Source organism: Protopterus annectens, chromosome 3.part0, assembly GCF_019279795.1.
Source record: "Protopterus annectens isolate FY-2018-M chromosome 3.part0, PAN1.0, whole genome shotgun sequence".
In the NCBI taxonomy this organism is placed as follows: domain Eukaryota; kingdom Metazoa; phylum Chordata; order Ceratodontiformes; family Protopteridae; genus Protopterus; species Protopterus annectens.
This window is the reverse complement of record NC_056731.1, coordinates 1,960,921,795-1,960,943,067: the sequence shown is the minus strand read 5'-3', so window position 1 is coordinate 1,960,943,067 and position 21,273 is coordinate 1,960,921,795. Positions and strand designations below refer to the sequence as shown.

At 39.8% G+C, this 21,273-nt stretch overlaps 1 protein-coding gene across 1 annotated transcript in view; it reads left to right on the top strand.

The window, feature by feature from the left end:
* ZBTB47 (zinc finger and BTB domain containing 47) overlaps positions 1-21,273 on the top strand; it is a 684,044-nt gene that overhangs the window by 627,414 nt on the left and 35,357 nt on the right. The window contains exon 5 of the mRNA XM_044066047.1: positions 6,510-6,654. Coding sequence (XP_043921982.1) covers positions 6,510-6,654 — 145 coding nt within the window. The remainder of the gene's footprint in view (positions 1-6,509; positions 6,655-21,273) is intronic.

Below are 21,273 nucleotides of genomic sequence, written 5' to 3'. Positions count from 1 at the left end.
GTTCAGAGGTGAGGCAAAAAGATCTACTTGAGGAATACCTCACTGATGGACAATGCCCAGGAATGAGTCATGAGTCTGGGTTCTGGACTTAGTCAAAGAGTCTGCCATGAGATTGTGCCTGAGGGAATATAAACCACCTGAAGAATCAACTGATATGCATATCTAGATCCCAGAGCTGAAGAGCTAGTCTCAAAAGAAGATAGGACCTCTTGCCCCCCTCCCCACTTGTTGGTATACCAACATTACTTTGGTATTGTTGGTGAAGACTTTGAGAGACCCAGGATGAAAGAGGGAATGAAAGGTTTGCAGGGCCAAAAGCAGAGACCTCATCTCTTTTATGTTTATATGATCTGACCTCTGATGATGAGCCCAGAGACCCTGGATCATAAGGGGGCCAAAAGAAGCTTCCCACCCCACATCTGAGGTGTCTGTGAACAGCTCCTGAGAAGGAATTGGAGTCTGAAGGAAAAGCCCCCAGAGTGAGAGAAAGTTGATGAATCCACTACTGCAATTCAGTCTTGAGACAAGGAAGAAAAGGAACAGACAGTTCCAGGGGGGTGGCATTGTTGGAGCCACACTGATTTGAGGTACCACTTGAACTTTTTCATGTGGAGCTTGGCAAGAAGGAGCATGCAAAAAGTGGAGACCGTAAATCCCAGAACCCAGAGAAACTTCCTGACTGTGACCAAGGACAGAGAATGAAGAGAATGGAGAAAAGCAGTCAGGAGAGAACCTTGGAAGCAGGGAGAGATGCCAGCATGGGAATGGTTTGAAACCTGCAACTGAGGAAAATGTGATCCTGGGAATGCATCAGGACTGATTTCTGGAGTTTTATGGTGAACCCCAAACTGCGTAAAATAGAAATAGTAAACTGGACATCCTACAGCAGACATCTGGGAGAAGGAACTTGAATGTCTCTTCAAGTAGGAATCTTGATGAGTGGGTGGGAGATCGTGTTTACCTTGCAATTATCACTTCTGTGTCACTGTTAGACAGGAGGCACAGTATACTAACAAAAAAAAGGGCATAGCAAAATAAATTTAAAATGGGTGGCGAAAGCCAAACCACTCTGGCTATTTTATATAAATGCCCTAGGGCAGATAGCCTAGTATGAACCTATGAACCTATAATCTAGATAAGGAAAAAAAATCTGTATACTCTGAAGCCTGCAAACAGCAATGAAAAGAGTGAGGCATTTGGTGAATACCCTTGGGGTACTAGAGTGGGTAAATGTCAAAGCAGAGAGTTGAAAATGCTAGGAAGAAACAGAAATGTAAAACTTTCCTGAACCAAAGGTGAGTGGGAATGTGAAGGTAGGCATCCTTGAGATCTTGGGAAACCATGAAGGGCTGGGGAAGAAGAAGAGGAAACAAGGTCTGAAGGGACAACATCCAAAAAGAATTAATCTTGAGAAAAGTGTTGAGCAGAGAGATCCAAAACTGGTTTCCATGTATTCTCCTTCTGAGGAACCAAAAGTATTCTGGAGTAAAACCTTTTCCCCACCTGGGTGGGTGGAATGAGTTGAATAGTGTCATGATCCAAAAGGGACTGCAGAACCTCTGCAAAATGAGGAAGCTGTTCTTGAGGAGTTCATTCCTTTCAAGATCTGAAGCCACCTTAGAAAACTGAGAAAGGAGGACCACAACATACCTGGTTGTGTGAGTCTGGTAGTTAATGGCCTTAAAGGACAAGATGACAGCAGTGTAAACCTTCTTGCCCAACCTTTCCATAGCCCTACTATACTTATCAGAATGAAGCAGCTTAGAAGATGGCAACAACTTACAGGACTTGTCAGAAGAAACTGATACCACTGAAGGATCAGCAGAAGGACACTTATAAAGAAATTTGCAGTCCTCAGGCACCTTGGAGAACTTATCTGGCTTCTTTGGCACAGGAGGCTGACTGTTAGGGGCTAAAGGCACTGCAGAAAAAGTACCCAAAAGGGCAGAATGGATAGGACAAACAACAGAATATTTAGGATACTCCATCTGTAGGAGCTCATAGTACCTCTTTTGAATATCAAAGACCTGGGAACAGTCAAACTTAAAATAGTCCATCATGTGGGCAGTAGTATCCCTAAAGGGCAGTTTTTCCAAGGGGGTGTCTGAACTCCAAGAATCCTCTTCTTCCGAACCACAGTCCAGTGGTGAAGGAATTTGGGAAGAGTAGGCCTAGGATTCTTCCCCAAAGTGCATATTCTCATCTGAGGAATCCAGTTCCCTAGTCCTCTTAACAGGAGTTGAAGTCCAGGGGGAGCAGGAACAGAGATTCCTTGAGGTGGTTTCAAGGCCATCAAAGCATTAAATAAACCCTGAGTGAAATCCTGCCTTTCATGCCAGGGACCCTTTACAACAGGCAAAGTATTCTTTGTCTTATGTTTCTGTTTTGTGGGACGTCCACCTGAAAATCTCTTGGAGGGTCAGATCCCTGATGCAACTCTATAATTGTAGTAAGAATTTCCTCCCTCCCTAAAATCTGAGGAATCCCCCTCAGTTCCACAGATATCATCAGCCGAGGTTCCTCCTCAACATGGGGTGCAGATATTGGACATGGGAGAATTCAGATCCATGCTGGACTCTGATGGGCTTGTGGCAGAGGAATCTGAAACAAGAACTGGAATGTCTTCAGGGCTTTAACTAGCCTCTAGGGAGACATACAGGGGAGGATAGGGAGAGAATATCTACTGTTATGGGAAGATTTTACACAACTGTACCTTTTGGTTTCTGTTATTTCCATAGCAAGAAGCACTATGCCAGCATAAGGATTGGTAGAAGATGCTTTCTTTTATTGTTTTACATTTTTTTAGTACAGTATAATAATAGCCGCGGTGGTACAGCAGTAGCGTTGTTGCCTCACAGCAAGAGGTTCTCCTGTTCGATTCTCAGCTGGAGTGCCTTCTGTGTGGAGTCTGCATGTCCTCCCCATGGTCGAGTGGACTCTGAAAGACATGCGTGAATGGGCATGCCTTCGCTGAAGGTTGGGCATCGGGCTGGCAACTCGGCACCATAAAAAAAATCTACTGCCAATCATTAGCGGACCGGAGTTCTGCTGTGGCGACCCCTAACTGGGAAAATCTGAAAAGACAAACAACTACCCTTGGGTTCAGCTGTGATGCTGCTGCTCTACATGTGGCCTCACTCCCAGATAAGGGCTGAAATTTGTTCTAGAGGCAAATGTTTTACCAGCATAGTTTTCATAATAGCCGGTATCCATTTTGAATATATTGGTTACATTTCTTCCCCAAAATGATATGAAGCAAAAGTCATAGCTGTTTTTTAGCATTGTATAAAATGAAGAAAACGTGTTATGATGGTTATGCCACATATGATTAGACAATATTGTTACTCTGGATAATACAGAAGTTTGTCATGTTATTTGCTGTCTTTTGTATAACTCAGAAATTAGATTAGGGTAAAAGACTACAGGAATGAAACAGGCAACTAATTTGAAACAATGCTTTATGAATATATATTTCCTTCCATAATACACCAAATCTGTATGTAAATTGAAAACAGATCTTTCTGTGACTGAAATGTTCAAACCTATTGCCTAAGTTAGTTTAGATAAACTTGATGATGGCATTATCCATTAAGAAGGATTAGTTTCTTTGTTTTCAGTTACTTTTCAAAAAAAAAAAAGGCCATTCAGCTTCTGGAAGGAATGATATATGGAAATATCACTCTAATGCTTATTGCCAGTAGGAGTTTTCTTTACCACTTGATAACAGAAGTGAAGATTTACCACCAAAAACATGACTGGAATCAACATAAAAAGTACTGTGTCAGATTGTGAATTACAACTAATTCTGAACACTGAAGGCTGAAAAACACATCTTTTTTTTTTTCATAACATGATATGGAAGCGAGTATGACAGTGCTTGGATACCTCTGTTTCCTTTCTGAATATAGGACAAATGTATGATTAGGCATGGGGGCAAGGAGAAGCCCCAGAAGCAGCTGAGGAATAGTGCACAGGAGCCAAATAATAGTTAAGATGTCCTATCAAAAAAAATGATGCTTTTCTTCATTGTGTTGGAACTGCTTTCATTTATTGCTTCATTCACCAGTTTCCTGCTTGAAGTAGTTCAGGATCATGGGGAGCTAGAGGCTATGCAGTTTCCTGCTTGAAGTAGTTTGAGATCATGGGGAGCTAGAGGCTATGAAGTTTCCTGCTTGAAGTAGCTCGGGATCATGGGGAGCTAGAGGCTATGCAGTTTCCTGCTTGAAGTAGTTTGAGATCATGGGGAGCTAGAGGCTATGAAGTTTCCTGCTTGAAGTAGCTCGGGATCATGGGGAGCTAGAGACTATGAAGTTTCCTGCTTGAAGTAGTTTGGGATCATGGGGAGCTAGAGGCTATGAAGTTTCCTGCTTGAAGTAGTTCGGGATCATGGGGAGCTAGAGGCTATGAAGTTTCCTGCTTGAAGTAGTTTGGGATCATGGGGAGCTAGTGGCTATGAAGTTTCCTGCTTGAAGTAATTCAGGATCATGGGGAGCTAGAGGCTATGAAGGAGTAACAGCCGTTAACAGGACAGAGACACACACACGTACCTATAGGCAATTTGGAGTATCAATACTTCATGTGTGTGATAGCTCTGGCACTACAATAACTAGGGAGGGGTGAAATGATTATTTCATCTGAGTGGAAATTGTCAGACGGTGTGATCATTGGTGCAAAAGAATTATCAACTGGGGGTTAGTGAAATGCTGCGATTCATTTCAGCAGCTACGGCTGATATTGCAGCTGCTGAAATGAATGTGTTTAGCAGTTTAACTGCATGGTACAGTTCAGAACTATGTTAGACTTTTTTTTTTTGATCTTCAACTTGGAAGACCTTTTTTTTTCTTGAGTGGGATACCAGTCCTGGGGCTGCCAAATGGGCTAAGTGCCAAGAAGCAAACTGGACAACCAAATGCTGTGAAGCACTTATGCTAACTTCTATGAGACTTTGCCACTCCATTAAAACAACTCATGCAGACTAATATTTTGCTTAAATTTTGTAAACATTCCTTCTTCCGATATTCTGTAATGAGAGAAATTCAAAGAATGATAGCATTTTTTGAGAAGTGGGCATACATATGCTAATTGTCCATTTGGATGACTTTAGGAATTAGGAATGAGTGAAGTATCATAATGGTAGTGCTGTGCTGTTACTATTATCTGCTCAGCTATGGTGAAGGAGTTCTTCTGTATTGGAGGATAGGATGTGCAAGGTGTAAAGAAAGTGAAGATGCTGCAGTTAGTCATGTGATGAAGACACGTTCCTATACCACCCCATTCTATAATTCCAACTAGTCATTTGACCCAGGATTCAGAAAGGCTTGCTACAAGAGGGAAGCCTTAACATGGCCATTTTGCCCCTCACAGTAAACCTTTCCAGTTCACAGACAGCACTATTGCTGAGATTTTCTGCTAGTGGGGACCTCAGCATGGTGGGCAATCTAGCTGGCATGTTCACTGGAAATGCCAACAGCTCCCAATTTATACCACCAAGTGACTCAAAGAATCACTTGGCTGCATAAATGTTAACTATTTTTGGAGGAAAAAGTAAACACTGTCAAACGAAGGCAGCTGCCCATTCACTGCAATGGAAGCAGTCATAGTACAGGTATTTTTAGCAAAGATGTGGAAGTGGGGGGTTACTGCACGAACATCTGTGTACATGTCTGTAAGGGGCATGAAGAAGATTTATCACTCTGTGTGTGTGTGTGTGTGTGTGTGTGTCTCTGTCTGTCTGTAAGTGTATATGTCTGTCTGCCAGGGTAGTCACACTAAGGGGTTAGATAGGGAATTGAGAGTCTGTGTGTGTGTGTGTGTGTGTGTGTGTGTGTGTGTGTGTGGGGAGTAAATGGGTGAAGAATATCTCCATGAGTGTGATGAACCAGGGGAGAGCTTGTTTGTTAATTAATGGTCCTATGTGGGTGTGAATGGGTGTCTGAATGCATGTGTGTGAGTGTAGAGTGATGTATTTGCCAATGCAATGCAATTCATGGGGTGTTACAGAAGAACACAACCACAGCCAGGTCTGACAGCGCTGGTATTAGCTAAAGTGTGATTCAGAGACATGCTAATAAGCTAATAATTAAGTCTTTCTCATTGCACCCATTGCTGTCTCTGAATTGCACTTCCTTCACTGTTGTGGATAATGACCTACTTGCAATAAGCAATATCCCCATGTGTTGAGACTTTTTCCTGAGTCATAGGTATGGTCTTTATTGTCCCAAATAATCTCTTGTTATATTGTTCTCTTCATCTGTCAAGTGATTCATGGTGATCAGTTTAGAACAGTTGGAGCATTTTACTGTAGCTGCCTTGTTTTTATACCTAAACTGAAGATACATTTTCAGCAAAGCTGGTATACCAGCACAGATGAATGAGTATCTAATCACATTAATAAGATGCTGCTTTCTCCTCTACAGATGCAAACTGTTTGTACACAAAGTTCTGAGTAAATTGTAAGTACTGCAGGACATTCCAGTGACTGGCATTTTCCCAACCTTCTGATTTTTTAGAATTGCAATGAAAGATTCCAGTACAAGTATCAGCTTCGCTCCCACATGAGCATCCATATTGGCCATAAACAGTTCATGTGTCAATGGTGTGGCAAGGATTTCAACATGAAGCAGTATTTTGACGAGCACATGAAGACACATACGGGTGAGTACAACTACATAATGTTAAAGATAGCTTTTTCACTACTGGTCATCACAGAAAGTGGCTTCTCGTCTGTGGGTCTAAATCTGCACTGGATTATGTATTTTTGCTGCTGCATCTCTGAAATGTTCTTCTGGCATTCAATATTCCATCTACCAGAATACATAACTCTAGGCTGCCCCTGTAGACATCAGCTATGTTCCTTATTTGAAGATGTACAGCCATTCTCTAGTCTGTGGTTACATTTACCACCTGTCTTTTCCAATAAGTGCATGTCTGCCCTTCTTTTCTCTTCTTGTTCAATTATGTTATAGTAAATTATGTTTGTAATGCTGTCACCTTGTCTTCGAAAGTGGGTGATAAAAATATGTCATCTAAACTGTATGACAACTGAGACTTTATACTTAATTTAACATGGTTTTTTAACATGGCCAGAAATTGTCATTATTTGGACTAGGGCTTAGCCCTCTTGAAAGAAGAAAAAGCACATTCACAACACTTGCCACAGTTGTCATATGATTTTGTTCATACGGGTTATCAGACAGATTTGAAGAAGTTCTTTACCTGCATGAAAGTGCTAAACTTGTGAATAAAAAAATGAATTTGTTTCTACTGAGTCTTGCTTGAGGCCCCAGTGTAACCTTATCTCTTTGGTTCTAGGATTATCAGGCATATTATTTAATTTATGATAGCAGAAACAGGTACAACATGGATGCAGTCAAATATTGACTTTATCAAAAACACACTGTGAATCAGAAATCAAAAAACCTCACAAGGTAGCTGATGCCCTCTCAGATTTAACAGCTGTATCTTGTCTTCGTGTTGGAAATGGAACATTCCAAATAACTACATATGTTCCATGTAACTTTCACCTCTACAGGTTCCTACCAGTTTGCCACCTAATGGCCTCAGTCTGTTAAAAATAAAAATACGGTTTACTTTGACGAGTTTGATTCAGAAAGTATGTTATGCCACATTCTCCTACTGTGTCAACTCAGTACTTTTCAGACACCTTCAGTTTGTTTTACAACTCTGATTTTTGGCATAAGAAAGCTCTTGCGCTTGATACCAAACTCCAAAAATTCCTCTGTGTTTTGATTACCAGAACTGTTACAACACTGTCTTATTTTATTTTGAATTTGTTAACCAGGGTAGAGCACTGATCCCACTGGATCTATTTCTAAGCAAGAAGCACAACACAAAGCATTTTCACAAGTGCCAGTGCATCAGTCCAGCCAACCACAGGCGACAGAGACATTATAGGCCTTTTTAAGCTCCTTGAATATGGAGGCTTTGGAGGAGGGTGTGCAAAGTGAGGGATCCCTTGCTTGATCAAAGTGCCATACTAGTGAGAGAGGGTAAGTGTATTGAAGACTAGACATTGGTAAAAACAACTCCTTCAAAGTTTGTCTGTGAGGCAACCTCACATTCTATATCACATTTAAGCTTTCCTTATGATGAGTGAAGGGTCAGACTCACAACCATCACTGACTGCTGATAGGGGTTTAAGAGATGCATATTAACAATCATCTTGAGTGTGTGCATCTGGGTGTTTGCACCAACTCTCCCGCATTCAGATACGTAGAGTTTAATTAACACAGCCACTCACCTGAAATAATCCCATTGAGTTTTTACTCTGTATTAGGGATTCCTTTTTTCAGGCCATCCTTGGGTATGTGTTACCAACTGGCTAGAGCTGAAAAGACTGCTTCAGGTCAGCCCAGACTTTAGGTGTGCATGCATTGTTTGATTATTGTTGGACATATCATTGTGAGCGAGGGAGCCTACCATAAAGGAATACAAGCTGACATCAGCGCTAGTTCCTTTGCAGGCCTTTCATAAAATATTGCCACTTCCAGAGTGTATTTCTCTGTAGCAGTAGCGCTCAGTTATCTGAATCCAGTGTCTGCAAGGTTATGCTATCTACTGTGGAGCTACAGGCAAGGGAAACTCTCCCTACCCCTCAGTTTCCTGGGAAAGGACGAAAAATGTTAATTTCATGAGTGTAGTTTATTAACAGGAACATTTGCAAGGGTCTATATTAGAACATTGAAATTTCGCAATTTTGAATGTTCTAATATCGACCCCTATTCAGCGAATGCTGAAAATAGCGAAACGACAGAAAACCAAATTTTTTCCTAGGGAAAGAATTTGGTTGTCCATTTCTGTTGTTTTGCTATTTTCAGTGCTGTGGTGGAAAGTTATGGGTCGGGTTCAGGTAAGTGTGCGATTCGGCACGGGTTAGGTCAGTTAGGCTTAGGGTGCAGGTTAGGTATGTGTGCGATTGTGTGGACGTAAGGGTTAGGGCGAGTTAGGTGAATTATGGTTAGGGCGCGGGTGAGGTGAGGTGAGTGTGCGATAGTGACGGACCTTAGGGTTAGGGTTTGGGTTATGGTAAGTGGATAGTTAGTGGTGTTTGTACAGTTTAGTGTAGGGTTAGCTGTAAGATTTTAGGTGTATGTGTGTGGATTGCTGTTTGTTTGGTGTGCTTGTGTTGTGTGTATGTGTTTTGGAACAGCAATTTTTTTCCCTAGGAAAAAAATTCGCTGTTCTGCATGTTTGATGTTGTCAGCGTTTGCTGAATGGAGGTTGATATTAGAACATTCGAAATTGTGAAATTTCGATGTTCTAATATAGACCCCATTTACAAAAATATCACAGCTAAGCAGTAATGAAAATAAGGATTTGTGCAAGTCAGTACCTCATAATTAACATTGTAATCTATTCAAATTTACTTAAATGATTTGTGATGAATTAAAATACTTAACAGAAGTAACACCTCAATTAATTGAAAAGTAATACATTAAAACATCAACTTTAAAAAAAGGTTGATAGCAATAATTTTACTTAATTCCAGACATTTATCTACACTTATAAATAATTGCTAACTATATTCCATATATTCTACCTTAGCATAATAATGTCTACTTCTAACACTAAGATTTATTTATTTAACATTTGTTTACCGGGGAAGTCTGAGTGGGCAAGTTTGGCCATTTTCTGCAGAGGCCTGGGGAGAAAAGTTCCACATAATAACAACATAACAGTCAGTATTTTAAACAAATGTAAAACAATCAGAGAAATGATAGTAATAAAGTACATAGTAACATGTTATCACAGTTCAGGTTAGTAATAATGCTAATAGGATCACTTAGTAACACATATTTTGGCAGTTACACTTAGTAACAAGAAATCATTCAGTCGAGTAGTGCCTCAGAGATACAATAGCTTAATATACAATGGAGTAGTGTCTCAGAGATGCCTGTTAGGTACTGTAAATCATTATGCTAAATGTTGTTATACTTATAATCACATAGGATCAGTAAGCAAATAGAGATATACTGAAAGTGGAGAGTAGGGGGAGAGAGAGTGAGGATGGGCCTAAGTAAGGTATTCAGTAAGCATAGAGATATAGTGAATGTGGAGAATAGGAAGATGGAGGATGAAGATGGGAGAAATGGGTTCAGCCTAGTGAGAAGCGCATATGTATGCTAAGTGAAGAACTTGAAACACCTCTGCGTTACACAACCATCAGATAAATGTTTAAGCATTGTAATAGAAGAAACTTTGTTTTAGGTCATTTAAATGTTCCATCACCCTTATATTGAAGATTTTTTTGTAACCTTTGTATGTGTAAAATACTTTACATATATTACGGGTAGCCTCAGATGTGATTTATTTGTTTGTTGGCTTGATTGGAAACAGAAGCTAGTATGGTAATTTGAATGTCCATGTTACTGAAAAAATTAGTAAAATAATTTATGAAAAAAATGTAGTAGTTTACTGGTAATTGTTAGTGCTTCAGCAGTGTTTCCTGTGTATGGTCTTTTTTGTTTTCTCCATAGTTGTGAATCTGTGCAGTTAGTGTTTTTAAGTAAGAAAGTGAGGGCTGAGGCCTCCCCTGTCACATTGGGAGAGTGCACTGGGTCTTCTGTAAAATGACCACTAAGTGAATATTGGCCATACTGCTTTCTCTTTCAGTGAAATAACTCAATAAAACAATATATATATGCATGCACACACACACAAACACATATATGTGCATAGGTATATGTATATGCATATATGTATATGTGTGTATATGCCTGAATGCACTTTTTTCCTTGTCATGATAACTCTGCTGTGGCGCATAGGATGAGATTATAAATACTTCCCTTTCTTTACACTTGAGTCTGATTCACTGTCCATCACCACAATTCCCACACTGTTTCTAGTCTGTGCTCCATAGACTCTGGATCTCAAACCAGGTGGCCTTTCTGCACTGCCCCTCCACCTCGTCTTCTTGATACACAGGATATCAAGTCTCCTCCTTGCCATCATGTCATCCACTTCAAAACTGCATCCTGTCAGTGAACCTGTATTAATTGTAGCATTTTTAGCTCATGTTTATCAGGTTAATTGATTTTTTATCCAGCTTTCATTTAGCAGAGCTATCCCAGGTAACCCAGGCTGAGTAACTGGACACTGTTTGGCCAATACCTTACTGACCCAAGGCTGTTGGATTTTATGGGAGACACATGTACACACTGGCCTACAGAAGCACTTAAACTCCTGTTAGCATGCAACCCTGGTGTAGGTTGGAATAGACAGGGCCCTCACTGTACTTATCACTGGAAAATATCCACGCTCATTTTTAGTGACATTAGTCAAAGTGACCACATCACCTAGAGCCAGTTTTTACACTGTGCTGTGGCTAGCTAGCCCTGACATGGCATGCATTCGGCAGTCTTTGTTTTCCTATCTAGAGGATACTGCTCACCACAGTTGATGCCAAAAATTATTGATCTGCACAGCTGTTACTCCATAAGGCATCACACAGAGTCTTTACTGTTCCCTGTGACTCCATTCAGTTTTGGGTGTGTTTGAAGTGGAAATACCTAACATGTTTTTGTGAGATGGGAGAAACCCCACAGAGATACAGTGACAACATGCAAACTCTGCACAAGTGTTGGTCAGAGGTTGGGATAGAACACTGTACCTTGTGCTTGAGAGGCAAATACCTTAACCATTAGCCATATATATATTATATATGTATATATATATATATATATATATATATATATATATATATATATATATATATTCACCGAAACTCAAAACTGAACCACTTGGCCACCAGGGTCAACTTTGCCCTTTCCCCAAAGTACTGCGATCTTAGAGTTGGTATATTTAGTTGGGGGGTAGGGGGCAAAGTTTCCCGCTTGCATGGATTTAAATTTGTTCCATGTAGTTCTTTTCTCCTGGTGGTAGATATAGACCCTTTTAAACAGCCCTGCTTTTTATTCAAAAGTTCCACTATGGACACAATGCTAACAGCCCACGAGATCAATGTAAAAATGTCGAATTAATAAATATCGACATCTCTGCGCATGATCTAGGATAATCCAAGGGCATGTGCCAAACATGTCGATATATGTAAATTCAATGTTTTTACTTTGATTTCCTGGCTGTCTGCATTATGTTCATTTGATCAGGCGTCCTATACGCATATAAATATATATATTTTTCAACTATGTGTGTATGTATACACACACACACACACACACACACAAACATATATATACATATATATATATATATATATATATATATATATATATATATATATATATATGGGTTCTATTACGTTATCAAATTGCTGAAACTTTGAAACTGTAAACACCGAACACAGTTAATCAAAGTTTCAGCAATTCAAACTAAAAAATAAAAAAGGTCAACAGTTATAACATTCCCTTTCCGCACTATAGTGCAATCTCAGAGTTGGTATATTTAAAGTGCGGGGGAGGTGTGGGGGTGCAGGGGGGCTTGCCTACAACAGTTGATTTATGTTTTTTGTTTTTATTTTTTTATTTTTACGTATTCGAAATTATGAAACATCAAACATACAAGTTCGATCTTGTGGTGTTCGAAGTTTCATGATTTCGATAATGTAATAGGAGCCCTATATATAAATATATATATATATATATATATATATATATATATATATATATATATATATATACATACATACAGACAGACACACACACATATTTATTTATTTTGGGGGGCTATGTTCAGAAGTAAATACAGTGCTTTTCTTTGGAATGTCCAAAATGTCACATGTTTGGCTACACCCTCTACCCCTGACTACACCCGATGATGTTATTTAGTAGCCATACTCCCTGTTTCCCACTTTGGACCAATGAAAAAGTGGCAACCCTACTTTTCATAGTCTCCATTCATCTGGAAAATGTCTAGGAAATGTGACTCCCTCACACAGTTCTCATAGGAACTCATGTTTTGCTTGCTATATGACAAAACAGTGGAACTCCCTCCCAACCTCCCGTAATGCACCAAAAATCTTCAAACAGGATGCAGGATCATTCCTTCTTGACACATGGTACTCTGATGCACCTGATTAGCTCCTTCCTGTCCTTTCCTCCTCCTCACATACCCAGAACCACCTGATTAGCTCCTCCCTCTCCTTTCCTCTCTCTCACACACAGTAGCATACTGTTACCACTTACTACACTTACTCCCTTATCCCATCCACACTTATCACAATCCTTGCCCCCAACTCTCCTCATTCCTACATATCCAAAGAGCCATGGAACTTATCATCATGGACCTCATAAGTAAAGGCATAGGCAACCTTCAAACCCTAGCTCTGACCCAGTTCAGCTTTGTCAACAGCAAATCCTACATGTTAAACCTGGTGGATTTCTTCAAAAATGTAACCAAGAACATTGATGAGGGCAAATGTATGTACACAGCATACCTTGACTTGGCCAAAGCCTTCGACACAATCTCACACTCAGGCATTACTGATAAACATAGCAAACTAATTATAAACTACTTTGTTGTAAGATGGGTTGCCAACTGGTTCAAAACCTGGTCACACACTGTGGGTGACCACATCAACTAGCAGAACTGTCACCAGCAGGGTGCCACAAGGGTCAGTGCTGGGCCCCCTACTGTTTGGTATATACTTTTTAGAAGTTCAGGCCAAAAGTAAGGGGCTGTGGCTGACCAAGTTTGTGAATGACTGCAAACTGGGTGCAATTATCAAATCCCCAAATGATGTCAGTGTACTTCAGGAGAGTCTTACACAGACCAATGACTGGTGTCTTAGTCATGATTTCAAACTGATTTCAAAGAAATGCATCATCATTCCCTTTAGTAGAAAACAATGTCCCTTCACACTATCAAATTAACAACAATACCCTATGTACCAATGAAGTGGTAAGGGATCTGGAATCAAGTAGACTGTGACCTTAACTTTGACTACCGTGTGTCTACTGTAGTAAGGAAGGTCTTCTACATAGTGCACTTCATTAGCAAAGGCTTTGCCTCTAGAGAAAAGGAGGTTTTAACCCCTCTATACTCATCACTAATCAGGCCCATAATTGAGTATAATGCCACATTTGGCATGTACCGCACAAATCACCTGCAGCAATTAGAGACCTCAGAAGTTTCTATCAAAGAAGATCAAGGGACTTCAGCACATGCCTTACACAGACCATCTAAAGTCCTTGTACTATACTCAGTATGATATAGACTTCTTAGGGGAGACTAGTGCCTGGCTTGCAGAGCAATCTTTGACCCAAACCTAATGAATTTCTTGCACATCCTTAAATCAAACGGGACTAGAGCTACCCATTCCAGGGACATAAATATGGTCTGCAACTTTAATAGGGCATGCTGGATGGACATATTTGTCTCCCAGCGACTGACACATCTTTGAAATAGGCTGCCAATTCAGGTGAAGCAGAGCACCTCTATAACACTGTTCAAAATGAACATGGATGAGTGGATGGGACACCGTAAATTAACACCAGAGATAGCAGCCATAGCTCTTCTGGACATGGGCAGTCATTACTAAATACAATCTTAGGTATTTGACTAGAGTATCTATGGTATTACATTGGGATAAAACAGCTAGGCTTGAAATGACCACCAGGTCGATTGTCTGATAACCTTTTATGATCCTATGATCCTATGCTCAAGTAAAGTATTTAGATTGATTTCTAACAGTGAGGTATAATGAAAGAGCAAAATGTTGTACCAACAGGTATGCAGTATGAAACAGTTCTGTTCCAGTTTTTTATCTCCTCATGGCCTCCTTTTCTTTTGTTTCTCTATTTAGATCACACCAAGAAAAAGAAGAAAGAGAATGTATTAGTATTTGCTGGTTAGGCACATTTTAATGCCACTCATAAGAAGGAGAATATAAATAGATTACTAATGTAGGATAGCAAAGTATAACAAGCAAAATAGTCAGGAAAAATTGGGTTCTCAGTACAGGTTTAGTTTATTTGTTATGCAACAATAAACAGTTTTGAATTTATGAATAAAAAAGTAAATTTAAGAGCAGCAATGCTAAGTCTGAGGGCCAACTTCACAGCACTAAGTGTAAGTCATTTGGCAGATACAGAAAGTAACACGTACTACATGTCATTGCTGCTGTCAGTTAGTGATACCAGTATTGTTAGTTATGGAGTTACTGCCCTAAGCCATACAGATAGATGTTAAGGGTTACACAACTGTGCTATCAGTATTTCCTTCTGTCATCAAGCAAGAGTAATGTAATATAACATAAAGCCATAAAATCAGAGTATAATGTTGAAGGGCGTACATATTAAAAAGTACAAATATACAAATCAATAAAGTTAAGTGAGAGAGAGAGAGATACAAACATTTACAGCATACTTATAAATTGTACAATAACAAACTGTACAATTAACTGCAGCAACACATTAAAATCACATGCCAAAGCAGCCCAAAAATTATGTGCAAAAATAAAACACATGGTGTCAGATGTATTCGTTGCAAGCAAGCAAAACTCTAGACAGATCCTGCTATTGAAGTCAAGGGGCCAAGACTGGGCACTATTGTCTTCTCTAATGACCTCGATACACTTTTTCTACACTTATGTGTTTTAAAGAAATATATTTAAATGTGCCCAAATTGTGCTAAATGCTGCCATCTAATAATTTGCCCAGCATGTCTTACATGTACAAAGTTTAACTGTATCCACACTTCTTACCAAAACGTAAAGTAAACTTGTTAGAGTGTGACAGTGTTTTAATAAATCACTGAACCTACCAAAGTAGCAGAATGGATGCTTTTAAAATAGACCATGCTGTGACACGAGTAGTTTATTTTTAGCCAGTATACCTCTATCTTTAGGTCTGCCTCCCTGCCCAGTAAATCCATCTGGTCTCCATTTGAGGACTGGACTTATTTGTTTTTCCTTCTCTCAGCAGAGGTGTGGGTTGAGTGTTGGGAATGTTGCCTTCATGCACGGGGGCCTGGTGTCTTTGGTAGCCTTGTATCCCTTCACTTTCATGCTTAGCATTTTATTCTGCGGCTGATTATGCTCGTGAAACTATGGCATGTAACTCTGCCTCTAGCCCCAAGAGGCATATGCACTATGCTGTCTAACCCACTCCCTAGCCTTATGTCAGTTTCACTAGAGAGAGAGAGACACTGCTGCTCCGGCCTGGTAGGAATGCCTCATCCACCCTCCCAGCTAACTTCGTCATGAACGTGAGCAGCTAATCAAACTCTGGCCACCTGCATCATAGTCAGGGCTTTATCTCTACCCCACCTCAGTGGAACAGCTTGGTCTTTTTGGGGGAAAATGTAACAAAATACTATTGTTCGGTTCTTTCTCCAGTAACTAACAGGCAATTCTCTGGTTTAATACCACACTGCTAAATATCATCTGATCAGCTACTCCAATAACATAAGCTGACATGGGGATGCTGCACACAAAAAAGCTTTAGACGAGCCTAATAAACTCTGTCTGGAGCAACTGAGTCTGAAAATCATGAAGGGGGCTGAAGTAAGCCAAAAAATTGGAATGCCTCATCAAAATAGGTACAGTTAAAAGGTAAGTCATAGATCAAAGATTAACTGATGTGTCAGCTGTTGTAAAATCAGCTCATTTCCACTTCAGAAACATATTTAGAATAACACACTTTTAACTTAAAACTGTTCTCTCACTAGCAGTTAATTCCTTAGTCTCATTATGGCTGGATTATTATAGTGCCCTTTACCTAGGACTCTCCAACACTGAACTTGACCATCTGAAGTTAGTGCAAAACTCTACTGTCCGATTGCCTACTGTGCTGTGCATGACCAACATATTACTCCTGTCCCATATAGTTTGCACTAGTTGCAGGTCATTTTAGGATTATTTTTAAGGTTTTGGTATTGATGTTTTTGTCCATACATGACTTGGTTTCTTCATAACTGAAAAAAAGTTAGTGATTCTGCTTGCCTGTACTAGCATGCTAATCTCAGTCACTCGGGGTCAGCGAGTGGTTCTGTGTTCATGCTTGAGAATGTGGGTGCTCGCTCTTTTGATTACCAGACTTCTCACCGGTGGAATCTACCACCTGAAGGGCTGCAGGAGTATGTCTTGGAGGATGGATTCCATAAATAATTGTTTTGAAATGGCTTATGAGGAAGTAGGATAAAGTACAGTATGTTGTGGCTGGTGACCTCACAGCATGAGGGGGATGCAGGAAGCAACTGAATGGGTAAGGCAATTAGAATGGGGTGGGCCTCTGTCACAGTAGGCTAATGTCCATTACCTATCATCAAACATCAGATGAGGTCAAATACTCTTATCCACAGACTGTGTCAGTGCCCAGTCATTATAGCCATTTTATGGATTATGAACCTCAGCTATCTGCAATCAACAAGGCTAGCCTTACTGTCGAAAGATTTTACTCTTCTAACATATTCTGGAAGAATCACACCAAGTTCTTGTAAGCAAGTAAAACAGCTTTATTTTACATGCATGGAGACCTGCTACATGATGGTAGTATGCCAGCAGTCTGGCTACTTGTACTTTAAGTTCTCCTTATATAGACCCTCCTGCACGTACATACACGTAGCACAGAGGATTTTCATTAAAATTGATAGTTTGATTACTTGTTTTTACCAGCCAGTACCACAGTTATTCTTGCACCATTAACTTTCTTATCAGCAGTTTAAGATTAACTTCTGCATTCCTCAGTGATCAACATTTTCCAGAACATTTCAGTTTGCACGCAGTGAACATTTTTCTGCTTAACCCTTTAAATACAGAATACAAAATATGTTGACTTCAGTATTTTTCCACATTTCCCCCCTTACAACATTTTGTATACTGTTTATTTTACACAATCCCAGATACGTTGTATACCTTCTCATAATCAGAGAAATATGCTTTTGTAGCATTGGCAGAGATAACCTTCGATATTATCATTTTGATACATGGTATGCAACAGCAGCCAAGCAGCAAAAATATGATTGCACCAACACATACAGCAATTAAAATGTTTATCAATACAGAACCCCAGTTTACAAACAGGTTTTGGAAAAAGTCAGTCAAGGGGTTTGGACCAGGTTTAGTCAGTTCAAAAACTTGTTGAACTATTTTTCCTTTGCCGCTAGGGTGAAATCGAGCGCCATACGGTTCTGCAACACTACTGTTTTTATCGCCGTTAATTCATCCGTCACCAATTCTAGCGCTGAAAATGTCGCATTACTCAGAGTCTCTAACAGTTTTGACAGTTTTCTCAGTTCCCAGATGGATATTACTGTCCCATACGCTGGCAAAATACCAGCCCAAGCAATTACATCATCGCCTAGGTCCATATGTGAGAGTCCTTTGCTGCTGACGTGTGCCAAGTCATGGTGATAAATCCATGACGCATCAATGTTACCTACGGGATTAATAGGTTTATTAAGAGAATGTGCATTTTGTATTTTACCTTGAGGCAATACATTTGCGTGTCTGATAGCTGGTATCAGATATCCCAAAAAACAACTTCCTGACCAGCCATATGGTAACCATTTATATGCTTTCCTACCACAAATAAAATAACAATCATTTGTTTTGATGGTAATATTGGTTGCAAATTCATAACTCCCATTTGGCTTTAGCCCCTTAAATAACAGGCCATATACATACAGCATTTTTTTAACAAAACTATTATCATTTACATTGATGTCTTTTTTTTATAGCTCCAAACTTGGTCTCACACTGCCCTTCTAGGGTACAATTATGAACTATTGTCAAATTACATTGGCTCAGCCCCACCTTAACTTTCCCAATCTTTTGAAAACACACTGTTCCATTTTGGCGCCCCAGAAGAGGCAGCGCCACCTTGTCTCTCAGTGGTACTTCAGTGGTTTCAAACAACAAACTATTCCAAGTATCATTTATTCCCAGAGGGGCTGTCCCTAACATTAAGCCACTATGTACAGTAGGTATTACAGTACATACCCAACAATTTGAGACATTCATTGAGGATGCATATGCATATTTAATCGCTTGATATGTATTAAAGTTTGGATGCCAGCTGGTGTGTTTGTCTCTTTTGAATGGCTAGCTTCATTAAAAACAAAATATTACAATCACAATAGTTATAAACAATAAAATATTGCAATAGAACCATTTTCTCTTATTCTCATTATTGTCCTTCATGGTTACTGCTGTCTGTTTGTTCCTCAGGGGAATTCAATTTTTTATCTAACTTAAAATGTTTTACAATGCGTTAGGTGGATCCATGAGGACCTTTCTTTAATCCGAACTGCCATTGGAGTTGCGATGACTTCTGTGATTTTGTCATCTCTTGAACTTGAAAAACAATCATTTGTTAAACAGCTGTTAGTATTGGTCAGCATTTTCCTCATGCTATCTCCTCACCCCCCTCACGTTCCGCAGGCAACAAGTTTTGCCACTGCGGGACGTAATAAGGTCTCCCATACAACAACTCAAATGGGGTGACTCCTTTTGAGGTGGGAGATGTCCGCATGGAAAGGAGGGCTAGAGGTAGACAGGTAATCCAAGACTGATGTGTCTCGGCCATGAGTTTTCTTAACTTGCCTTTTAGAATGCCGTTGTGGCGTTACACCAACCCTGCTGACTGTGGGTGGTAGGCACAATGGTGTTTCAATTCAATTTGGAAAACTGTAGACAGTTTCTGAATGATCTGATTGACAAAATGCGTGCCATTGTCAGAGTAGATGCGTGTAGGAAGTCCAAAGTGTGGGACGATGTGATTGACCAAAATTTTAGCCACTGATTGAGCATCCGGATGTGTCACCGGAAAGGCCTCAACCCACTTAGTAAAGGCATCTACTATGACTAACACAAACTTCTTTAGTTGTGCCGTGGTCAATTCGATGAAGTCCATACATATTGTATGAAAAGGATAGAGGGGTGTTGGAAATGATGACGGAGCAACTCTGACCCCTCCCCCGTGGTATTTAGCACATACTATGCAGGATAGACAAAAATGTTTTGCATATGCAATGAAACCCTTGGTCCAAAAGGTAAGGTGGATAATTTTAACCATAGCTGCAGGGCCCAGATGGGAAGGGCCATGCACGACTAGTGCTGCATACCTAAAAAGATTAGTAGGCAAAACATATTTATTATCTGGTCCCACATAGATTCCTTTGTTCTGTCTAACACCATACCTAGTCCAGAGTTGTTTTTCCTGTACTGTGCTAAGTTCCTGCATGACTTGTAAGGTTTGCAAATCAAACTTATCTGTTGGTTGTAATTCTGTAGGTGTGGTTTCAAGTGAAAAGGTACTGGACATAGCTGCCTCTTTGGCTGCTTTGTCTGCTAGGGCATTACCAAGTCGTTGGGCGCCAGTTATGTCGAAAGATTTTACTCTTCTAACATATTCTGGAAGAATCACACCAAGTTCTTGTAAGCAAGTAAAACAGCTTTATTTTACATGCATGGAGACCTGCTACATGATGGTAGTATGCCAGCAGTCTGGCTACTTGTACTTTAAGTTCTCCTTATATAGACCCTCCTGCACGTACATACACGTAGCACAGAGGATTTTCATTAAAATTGATAGTTTGATTACTTGTTTTTACCAGCCAGTACCACAGTTATTCTTGCACCATTAACTTTCTTATCAGCAGTTTAAGATTAACTTCTGCATTCCTCAGTGATCAACATTTTCCAGAACATTTCAGTTTGCACGCAGTGAACATTTTTCTGCTTAACCCTTTAAATACAGAATACAAAATATGTTGACTTCAGTATTTTTCCACACTTACATGAAATGGAGCCCTATGCAGACAACTCCATGACCCCCCTGCACATTGTTCCCCTCTGTACTTCCCTATTGCCCATCCTGCCTCACATACCATCCAGATTCATCCCTTTGTTCTTGTTTTTTTTTCAGCTTGTCATCCTTTTTAGCTTTCTCCTCCATTCTTTCCACGTACCATAACAAGCCACGACTCTGCTGTAATAAGCGTGGAAGAAGTAAGTGAATTATGTCAGGGGAAGTCATGGTAACTACAAAAAAAACAGATATTGCAAGGAACATACCAAAATACAACACACAGAAAAAGTTATTCTGCAAAATCAGGAACAGGTGGGAGCATCTATACCAAGCTTAAATATATTATGCACCATGTTTCTTAAAATCTTAGCAAAGAATTCTGGACAAAGGCAAAAATAGTAGGGGGAATAAAGGCTCACAAATAGGAACAATCTTTCAATATGTCTCTTATTGACATTAAAAGTTGATAGAATTAACATATTTTGTATTGGCATTCATTTTCTGAAGGGTGTGGAGTCTAACATTTGGATGCCTCATTCTTTAGTGA